The 10,849-nt window shown below is 38.2% G+C and overlaps 1 protein-coding gene across 1 annotated transcript; it reads right to left on the bottom strand.

Moving 5' to 3' along the window:
• Positions 1-1,001: 1,001 nt before the first annotated feature.
• LOC104983272 (olfactory receptor 56-like) lies at positions 1,002-3,531 on the bottom strand. Its single transcript, XM_010832700.1, has one exon. The coding sequence runs from the start codon at positions 2,696-2,698 to the stop codon at positions 1,775-1,777; it is 924 nt and encodes a 307-aa protein (XP_010831002.1). The 5' UTR covers positions 2,699-3,531; the 3' UTR covers positions 1,002-1,774.
• Between the last annotated feature and the right edge of the window lie 7,318 nt (positions 3,532-10,849).

Raw genomic sequence — 10,849 nt, 5'->3', positions numbered from 1 at the left:
AGATGTTAGCAATTTGATCTCTGGTTCCTCTGCCTTTTCTAAAACCAGCTTGAATATCTGGAAATTCATGGTTCACGTATTGCTGAAGCCTGGCTTGGAGAATTTTGAGCATTACTTTACTAGTGTGTGAGATGAGTGCAATTGTGCGGTAGTTTGAGCATTCTTTGGCATTGCCTTTCTTTGGGATTGGAATGAAAACTGACCTTTTCCAGTCCTGTGGCCACTGCTGAGTTTTCCAAATTTGCTGGCATATTGAGTGCAGCACTTTCACAGAATCATCTTTAAGGATTTGAAATAGTTCAACTGGAATTCCATCACCTCCACTAGCTTTGTTCGTAGTGCTGCTTCCTAAAGCCCACTTGACTTCACATTCCAGGATGTCTGGCTCTAGGTGAGTGTGAGTGATCACACTTCGTGATTATCTTGATCGTGAAGATCTTTTTTTGTACAGTTCTTCTGTGTATTCTTGCCACCTCCTTTTAATATCTTCTGCTTCTGTCAGGTCCATACCATTTCTGTCCTTTATTGAGCCCATATTTGCATGAAATGTTCCCTTGGTATCTCTAATTTTCTTGAAGTGATCTCTGGTCTTTCCCATTCTATTGTTTTCCTCTACTTCTTTGCATTGATCTCTGAGGAAGGCTTTCTTATCTCTCCTTGCTATTCTCTGGAACTCTGCATTTAAATGAAGTGAGAAATAGATTTAAGGGACTAGATCTGATAGACAGAGTGCCTGATGAACTATGGATGGAGGTTCGTGACTTTGTACACAGTTTGAAAGCATCAATTCTTCAGCACTCAGCCTTCTTTATAGTCCAACTCTCACATCCATACATGACCACTGGAAAAACCATAGCCTTGACTAGATACACCTTTGTTGACAATGTCTCTGCTTTTTAATATGCTGTCTAGGTGGGTCATAACTTTCCTTCCAAGGAGCAAGTGTCTTTTAATTTCATGGCTGCAGTCACCATCTGCAGTGATTTTGGAGTCCAAAAAAATAAAGTCTGACACTGTTTCCACTGTTTCCCCATCTATTAGTTGTATTCAGATGAACTACTTGATTGAGCTAAAAAATGAAAACATTTCATCCACTGGTTTGTGCTCAGTGGCTTTTAAATTATTATCAAAATCTGTAATCTTGGCTCTCTTTATTCTATTCTTTGGTTGCAGTGTTACAGTTCAACTTGAGTATACTTAATTAAGGTTTTGGAAATGCAAAGTGTTGTGTATCAAGAGTGGTTTATATATGGTCATTTTGTGTGTGAATGGATACATGCATGTTTTTGAAGATGGAGAACACAGGCATATAACATTTCTGGATTTATGTCAAGGTGTGCTTCTTTAAGGGGTTGAATGAGACCTATATGTTTCTCAGAGGTAGAAAGTTCTATCATTGATCTAATTTTCCAGCTTTCCAAAACTCCAGTTTCTGTGGAGTTTTATCATCAGTTTGCTACTGCCACCACACTTGTGGAAGTTCACAGCTTCTATGTAGAAACTGAATATTGTAAAAATGTTCCAAAGCAGGGAAGCACAAGTGAAACCACGAGAAATAAAAAGAAAAAAAAAACAAAACTGAGAAATTCCACTATGATTCTAAAGCGATTCTAAAGATGATGCCAAAAGTACCTAAAATGGAGACATTAAATATTTGTGGATGAATGGATAATTTGAAATGTAAGACTTCTTAACATGAGTCTAATTTATTTAGACTGTATTAAAGTTAGTGATTACAAATGGGCATATCTTCTTCTTTTAGTTTGATTCTGTATCATGAAGTTAGAACCTTCCTTAGGGCCCCCAGCACTTCTTTGTTTCTAAGACTATAAATCAAAGGATTTAGCAGAGGAGTGAGAATAGGGTCAAGTATAAAGAGGACTTGGTCCAGTCTGGGATTATGATAGGAACTAGGCCTCATGTAGACCACCATGGCAGGGCCATAATAGAGGCACACTACAGTCAAGTGGGAAAAGCAAGTGGCTAGAGCTTTGTCCCTTCCCTTTGGAGATTTCATGTGGAGGACAGCAAGGAATATGAGAGCGTAAGAGGACATGATGAGGGACAAGGGGATGAGGAGCACCACAATACTTGTCACTACCAAAGCCTTCTCATAGGCAGAGACATCATCACAGGCCAATTTTAGGATGGACATGGTCTCACAGAGGAAATGGGGAATCTCTCTGGAACCGCAGATGGGGAAATGCATGGCATAGGCCGTGTGTGCAAGTGATGTAAGGGCACCCCCAGCCCAGGAGATGGCAGCCATCTGCAGACAGACTTTCTGGCTCATGATGAGGGTGTATCTCAGAGGGTTGCAGATGGCCACATATCGGTCATAGGACATGAGGGTGATGAGGGTGCACTCAGCAATTCCTACAGTCAGGAAGAAGAAGATCTGAGTTCCACAGGCCACTCGTGATATGTTTCTCTTCCCTGAGAAGAAGTCAGTTGCCATCTTGGGTACGATGCTAGAGATTAATGTCATGTCCATGAGAGCCAGTTGGCTGAGCAGGAAGTACATGGGCATGTGGAGGTGAGAATCCACCCAGATTAGGAGGATTAGAATGGAGTTTGAGGTGAGAGCCATGGTGTAGATCAGGAGAATGGCACAGACAAGGAAGTTGACATGTTTCATATCAGGGAAGAGGCCCAGGAGTATTAAATCTGTATTTGAAGACTCATTTCTTTTGTCCATGTCTCTGCCTTGTTAGAATTAATCAACCCTGGAGGAAAGAGTTGTAGAACTCATGAGGATTTATTGGATTCTGTCCTCCAAGCTCTTTCCTTTTTAATCCTTATATAAAGTGTCAACAGGCTAGGATACTTATGTAGATAACAGCAATTTGGCCAATTTTTTGGTTAGGTAGGCTCTCTCAAGTCCCCACCTATTTCCTTTACTCATGGAACAAATTGCCACCACCTGGAACAGTTAATGTTTAACCCATATCTAGTACATAGTAGTTCAAATTCCAATACTACCATCTCCCCTCCTATCCACCTCATTACTCAGAGACTCCTTCCCCTCTCCTCTTTATGCTGTCTCAGTCCCTGCTTGAACCTTTGAAAATGTTATGACATTTGTTCCACCCTCACCAAATCACTTGTTTTTCCATCCTACTCTGTACCAGACACTATGCTAAGTCTTACAGTGTAAAGATTAATAAAATATAATTTCTGATGCCAAAGACATTTAGCTTTATTGAAGAAGAAGACCAATGAAAGGTACATATGAAAAATGGATGAAAGATGTTATAATGGAAGAATATAGATGATACACTGTACAATGGAGATGCAAATTGCTTCATTTTCAAAAGCTAGAGGAATTGCATGATGGCTAAGTGTAACCTCACACAGTCTTTGAACTATCAAATTTAAGACTTAGCATTCTGCAAAGGTAGGCATTTAGAAAGGAAGGCTGTTTGAAATATTATCTAGCCCAGAAAAGTGACTTGTTCAAAGTCATATCAGTACTTAACATTGAAGAAAGCGAAAGTGAAGTCGGTCAGTCGTATCCGTCTCTTTGCGACCCTGTGGACTGTAGCCCAACAGGCTCCTCCATCCATGGGATTCTCCAGGCAAGAATACTGGAGTGGGTTGCCATTTCCTTCTCCAGGGCATCTTCCCAACCCAGGGATCGAACGCAGGTCTCCCGCATTGCTGACAGACGCTTTAACCGCTGAGCTACCAGGGAAGCCCTAACACTGAAGAGAAATGACTAAAAATCATGTCCCAGCGTTTTTCAGTTATAGGCCTCTTTCAAATCCTCATTAAGAATGTTAATTACATATAGCCTTGTATTGTTCTGTACTACATTTAATAGTATAATGTTAGCTCATGTAACAGATAATCTGCCAAATCTCAGTGGCTTAAGATAATAGAAGTGTATTTCTCATCAGATGAAGTCCAAAATAGACATTGTTGATAGGCAGATGGCTCTCCTCTGAGTGACATTTCACAGACCGAGGCTCATGCTCACCTGCTTCTGCTTTTGTTGCTTACCATCTTCAATGTTGATTTCTAAGGTTGTTCTGCTCTTCTGTATCAAACAGGTAGCAGGCAAGATACTGAAAGGTTTAGGGCCAAGCCTAAAACTACTGCCCTGCCTGAGCCCTTACCTAATATTTGGATCAAGTCACATTCCAGGGGAGGCTGGGAAGTGTTTCTAGCTTAGTGAATGGACAGAACAGAAATAGGTTTGGTAAACAGCTGCCCGTCCCTGTCACTTCTAAGTTACTTTGTGTTTGTACAAAGCCTGTAAGCTGGTTCATAGCAGGAATACTGTATTGCATTCCTTTACTTTGCTTGACCTGTTCTATCAGTGCTTGTTGAGTCTAGTCACTCAGGAAAGAAATTCCTCATTCCCCTATCTATGATCCCAATTCTTGGCTCTTTCAAAATAGGTGTGATTTTTTTTGGAGCCTGTATTAGTAATTGATAATTACTATTGCAGCATAATAACTATCCCAAGATAAAACAGCACACATTTATTACCTTACAGCTCTTCCAATAGGAATCTGAGTGAAGCTTGGCTGATGCCTTGCTAAAGATCTCTGACAAGACTATAATCAAGTACTAGCTGGTGCTATAGTCTCATCTGAATTTTCCACTGGGGGAAGATCTGCTTCCAAGCCCACTCAGGTGTCATTGGCAGGGTTCAGTGCAGCCCTCCTGGGCTTTTGGACCAATGGCCTCAAATCCTTGCTGGCTATTGGCTGGGAGCCTCTCTCAGTTCCTTGCCTTTCCATGGGACAGCTCACATCATGGTAGTTTCCTTCAAGAAAGAGGGGAGGGAGAAGGAAGATCGTGAGAGCAGGATGGAAATCAGTCTTTTTGTAACCTAATATCAGAAGTAATGAGTAAAAAGGCCCAGCCCTTTGTTAAAGGCAGAATACATAAGGGTATGAATATTGGCAGGCAAGGATCATTAGGGTTGAGGTTCAGTTCAGTTCAGCACTCAGTTGTGTCCAACTCTTTGCAACCCCATGCATTGCAGCACAGCAGGCAGGGTTGAGGTTACCTATATCAAAGATTCTGTAAGTTGATTGTATATTTGCAGAAGCTTTGACCTTTAAAGTTGAAATCTGCTTTAGAAAAATCTACTTCACTCTTATCCCCAGTAAATTTTTTGTCCTTGTTACTTTAGTGACGGATTTACAGTTCCAAAAAGTTAAATGGTTAGTTCCATATCAACCAGCTAGTTAACCAGGAAGGAAGTAAAAAGTAAAAGTGTTAGTCTCTCAGTGCTAGTCTCACAGTTGTGACCTTTGTGACCTCATGGACTGCAGCCCAGCAGGCTCCTCAGTCCATAGAATTCTCCAGGCAAGAATACTGGAGTGGATAACCATTCCCTTCTCCAGGGTATCTTCATGTCCCAGTGATCAGACCCAGATCTCCTACCTTGCAGGAAGATTTCTTTACCATCTGAGCCACCGGGGAAGCCCAACAAGGAAAGAAATTTACCCAACTCTACTATTACTTTGATTTTCTTGACTCTCAGGACTTGACCATAAATTATTTCATAAATTATTCACACAACATTATAAAGCAATTTTTCTCCAATTTAAAAATTTTAAAAATAAAATGGACAACCAACAAGGACCTACTGTATAGCATGTGGAACTCTGCTCAATGTTATGTGGCAGACTGGATGGGAGGGGAACTTGGAGGAAAATAGCTACATGTATATGTATGGCTGAGTCCCTTTGCTGTCCATTTGAAACTATTACAACATTGTTAATCAGCTATACTCCAATATAAAATAAAAAGATTTTTTATAAAGTTATTTACATTAGTTGTTTTCCTTCTAGAATCCTTAAAGAACTACCAATGATGCTCTAGATCAGCATAAAATTCACTCTCATAGGTAAGAATTGTGAAAAAGTGTTTAGAAAGCTCTGAAAAAACTAGTTTTAACTTCCAAATTATTAGTTTGTGTGTGGATTTTAACCACCTAGAACATACTCTAATATTAAGGTATTTCAGTTTTATATGTTAAGTGGAACACTGAGTTCTTCAGGAAATAAATTTATAAATTTCATTTATGGATAAAACTTTTTATTTATTTATTGAAGGATAATTGCTTTATATAATTTTGTTGTTTTCTGTCAAACCTCAGCATAAATCAGCCATAGGTATACATATACCCCTTCTCTTTTGAACCTCCCTCCCATCTCCCTCCCCATCCCACCCCTCTAGGTTGATACAGAGCCCCTGTTTGAGTTTCCTGAGCCCACCCATTTAAAAGGTATTCATATTCAACCCTTAAATCTGCAAATAGATGTGACAATATATTTTGGGTTATTTTCTATATCTTGACAGGTTGACTATTTTGATAACTGTTCTATTTTTAATTGTTAGGTAAATGAATCATTTTGGTTGGACTGCAAAGTGGTGGGACAAGCAGAACCAGATTAGAAAAATCAGCCGTTTTATGGTAGAAGCTGCTACTTGATATAAACCCAAGTTATTAGGCATTATAGCCTGCTCTGCAACTTCTCTTTTTCTGGGTCTTAACCCTTATATTGTCACATGTATAGATTCAGACCTTTGATTCCCACAGTTGGCAGCCCTGAGCAAAGTAGTAAACAAGTAAATTACTCTGAGTAGAATGTCCTCATCCTTAGCATCTCCTGTGAGTTCACATGCCAGTGAATCCTTTGGTTGATGGTATAACATGGGACATTCATCTCGAGATCCATCCCATTTCCAACGTTGCCTTGTTGGTGAATTACTTTCTTATTATCCTGGAAGGACTTATGCCCTCTTGTTCTGACACCCTTTCTCTGATTAAACATCTTTAGCAAAGGATCTGCTAAATGCATGCCTTATGATCTAACAGGCTATCCTCTGTGAGAATGCACTGAGTTCCACAGGAAATAAATTCAAGAATCAAAGACACGGACCTTTAAAGGAGTCATTCTGGCCTCAGGAACCAATTGGCAGAAATGCAGAGTGTGGGGACATTCCTGGCACCTTTTATGCATGCATGAAACGGAATCAGCATCTCTTCTCTTCATCTATTTATTCTCCTTTATCCACACACCTATTGGCTTCAAGTCCACCTGCCACTTAAAGTCACATGCTTAGTCTCCAAAAAGCATCTCCATCTCCCTTTCTCTCATTTAAAGTTTTACTCTTCCACTCACTATTCCTCTCTACTTTCTTTTCTTAGTTAACTGTCAACCCTGTTAATTTTCTTTTCTATGCTTCCCTAGAGGACCACCCCTAAGGACCACACACTGTTTCTTCCATTTCACCTTCCCTTTAAGAGCAAAATCAAATTCTAATTACTCTGATGGTTGCTGAAGGAGAGGAAATATAGTTTAACAGAAAATATGTCTGTGGTATACAGAGAGGGGCTTTGTTGTTTATTGGTTATTGACTAACTAATCATGATGAATGGAATACTCTTTCCTTTATAGAACATTACATGGTTAGAGGAACCCACAATTCACAGCTATTTCTGAGAAGATTATCTTAAGTATTTCAAATTTTATCACCTCTGTGAAATTTCTTTAATATCATTTTCAAGTAAATCACTAGGTAAAAGAAGACAGTTATTTTCTGGTTTAAAGGCAGTGTTTTAACAGGTAACTCACAAAATACATTTGTTGAATGTAATGTGGAACTTTGAATTTGTGAAATGGTTTATCAAAAGAATAGACTTCTGAATATTCAAGATGAAACTTCTTATGACATATGATAAATACAAGCAAGGTAAATGTTATGTCATAAAGTAGACCATTTTCCTTTTCTTCCTCACCGTAAATTTCTAGTTGAATCCATAATTGCGCAGTTTGACAATGTATTTATTTCTTTGCTCTTGACCGTTTTCTTGGGCTAATCCAGCCAAGCAGACAGAACTATTTTTTTGTTGTCATCCATAGAAGAAAATCCAGAAATTGTTAGGCAGGTAGGTTTCTTATGCTCAGGAAGTTCCCCCTGATTTTTTATTTCAACCAGTTAATGGGAGCTGGTAACAGAAGTTCTCTGTAATATGAAGAACCATTCTCTGCCCTTTCTATGTTGTCCTTTCCCAAAGGACCCAGTGCAAGCAGATTCCTTGGATCTCTGTAGACACTTCTGTTGTCCTGGTGCCTGCTCTGGTTTCTGATCAGAATGAGCTATTCATGAGAGTGATGGGAGGAGTATGTTACTGAGATTTACATGTTTCTGCTTTGAAGTTGAAACAGCAAGTTGTATCTGGAGTTTAGATTTGACATAAATAATTTTGCTTACCTTGCCTCATACAGTTCTCAAGAGGACAATGTGAAGTTGAGACAATGTGTTATCATCATAAATAAGGAACTTGGCTTCCTTGTCAAATAATTGACTGTTTATGCATATGTTTAATTTGGGGCTCTTTATTTTGCTTAATGGTGTATATATCTATTTTAGTATTAACATCATACCATTTTTATTGCTATAGCTATGAAGCATACTTTGAAATCAGGGAGGTGAGCCATTTCTAAGAAATGTTGGTTGTTCAGTGACTTTTTGAAGATTATTTTTTCTATTTCTATAAAAATTTTATTGAATGTTTTTTCCTTTTCCAGGAGCCAAGTTGTTTTTTGTTTGTGCTTTATTGGAATATAATTGCTTTATAATGTTGTGTTAGTTTCTGCTGTACAACATTGTGAATTGGCCATATGCATACATATATCCCTTCCCTCTTGAGCCTCCCTCCCATCCTCCGATTTTACCCCTCTAGGTCATCACAGAGCACCAAGCTGAGCTCCTTGGGCTATGCAGCAGCTTCCCACTAACTATCTATTTTGCACATGGTAGTGTATACATGTCAATGCTACTTTCTCAATTCTTCTCAGTTCTTCCTCAAGTCTCCCTCTCTCCTTCTCCCTTCATATGCACAAGTCTGTTCTCTCATCTGTGCCTCTATTCCTGCCCTGCAAATGGGTTCATGAGTACCATTTTCTAGATTCCATATATAAACATTCATATATGATATTTATTTTTCTCTTTCTGACTTACTTCAGACTGTATGACAGACTCTAGGTTCATATCACTTCAACTGACAATTTCATTCCTTTTCATGGCTGAGTAATATTCCATTGTATATATATTATATATACCACATCTTCTTTATCCATTCATCTGTTGCTAAACATCTAGATTTCTTCCATGTCCTGGCTGTTGTAAATAGTACTGCAATGAACATTTGGGTACATGTGTCTTTTTGAGTTATGATTTTCTTGAATGTATAGATGGCTCTGGATACTCTGAATATTTTAATAATATTAATTTTTCTAACCCATGAGCACAAGATATCTTTGCATTTGTTTGTGTCTTCTTCAGTTTCTTTTATCAAATTCTTGCCAGTTTGGTTGTATAGATCATTCATATTTTGTTTAAATTTATTCCTAGTAGTATATTCTTTTGTGTTCTATTGTGAATAGGATGGTCTTCCTTGTTTCTTTATCCAGTGCTTTACTGTTAGTGTTTATAAATATCAGAAATGAATTTCTATAGGTTGATCTTGTATCTTGCAACTTTACTGAATTGTTAACTAATTACAAGAGTTTTTTGGTTAAGTCTTTAGGATTTTCAATGTATATCATATCACCTGCAAATAAATAAAAATTTACTTCTGTCTTTCTGATTTGGATGACTTTTATTTCTTTAATCTTTTGTAACTACTCTAGATAGGACTTGCAGTACTATGTTGAATAAAATTGGTGAGATTAGGCACATTTATCTTATTCCTGGTCTTAAAGGAAAAACTTTGAAACTTTCACCATTGAGTATAATGTTAGCTATGAATTTGTTTTTTATAGCCTTTATTATATTGAGGTATATTCTTTCTGTACCTAAATTGTTGAAGATTTTTTCTGTGAAAATAAAATGTTACATTTTGTAAAATGATTTTTCTGCACCTACTGAAATGATTCTAATATTTCTATCTTTCATTCTATTAATGTGGTATATCACATTTATTGATATGTTTATGTTGAACCATCCTTGAATCCCAGGGTTCAATCCTATTTGATCGTTGAGTGTGATCCTTTTAATGTGCTGTTGAATTTGTTTTACTAGTATTTTGCTAAATTTTTACACCTGTATTCATCAGGGATATTGATTTATAATTTTCTTTTTTGTAGTACCTTAGTTGATTTTGATTTCAGGGTAACTCTGGTATTATAAAAAGAGTTTGAGAGTTTCCTCCAATTCAGGTTTTTGGAAAGGTTTGGAAAGAATTGACTTTAATTCTTTTTTACTGCTTTGGTAGAGTTAACCAATAAAAGCAAATGGTTCTGGGCTTGTCTGTGTTGGGAGGTTTTTGATTACTGATTCAGTCTCCTTTCACATTACTGGTTTGTTCTGATTTTGTATCTCTACTTGATTCAGTCTTGGTAGATTGTATATTTCTGGAAATTTATAAGCTTCTTCAGTTCAGTTCAGTTGCTCAGTCGTGTCCAACTCTTTGCAACCCCATGAATCGCAGCACGCCAGGCCTCCTTGTCCATCATCAACTCCTGGAGTTCACTCAAACTCATGTCCAACGAGTCGGTAATGCCATCCAGCCATCTCATCCTCTGTCGTCCCCTTCTCATCTTGCCCCCAATCCCTCCCAGCATCAGAGTCTTTTCCAATAAGTCAGCTCTTTGCAGCGTTGGCCAAAATATTGAAGTTTCAGCTTTAGTATCATTCCTTCCAAAGAACACCCAGGACATATCTCCTTTGGAATGGACTGGTTGGATCTCCTTGCAGTCCAAGGGACTCTCAAGAGTCTTCTCTAACACCACAGTTCAAAAAGCATCAATTCTTCGGCACTCAGCTTTCTTCATAGTCCAACTCTCACATCCATACATGACCACTGGAAAAACCATAG

The sequence above is a fragment of the Bison bison genome, unplaced genomic scaffold, assembly GCF_000754665.1.
Source record: "Bison bison bison isolate TAMUID 2011002044 unplaced genomic scaffold, Bison_UMD1.0 scf7180017862139, whole genome shotgun sequence".
NCBI lineage: Eukaryota > Metazoa > Chordata > Mammalia > Artiodactyla > Bovidae > Bison > Bison bison.
This window is presented reverse-complemented; position numbering and strand designations above follow the sequence as displayed.

What these genes read in the sequence shown, in the direction of transcription:
- LOC104983272 (XM_010832700.1), bottom strand. Translation starts at nt 2,698, where the DNA reads ATGGACAAAAGAAATGAGTCTTCAAATACAGATTTAATACTCCTGGGC.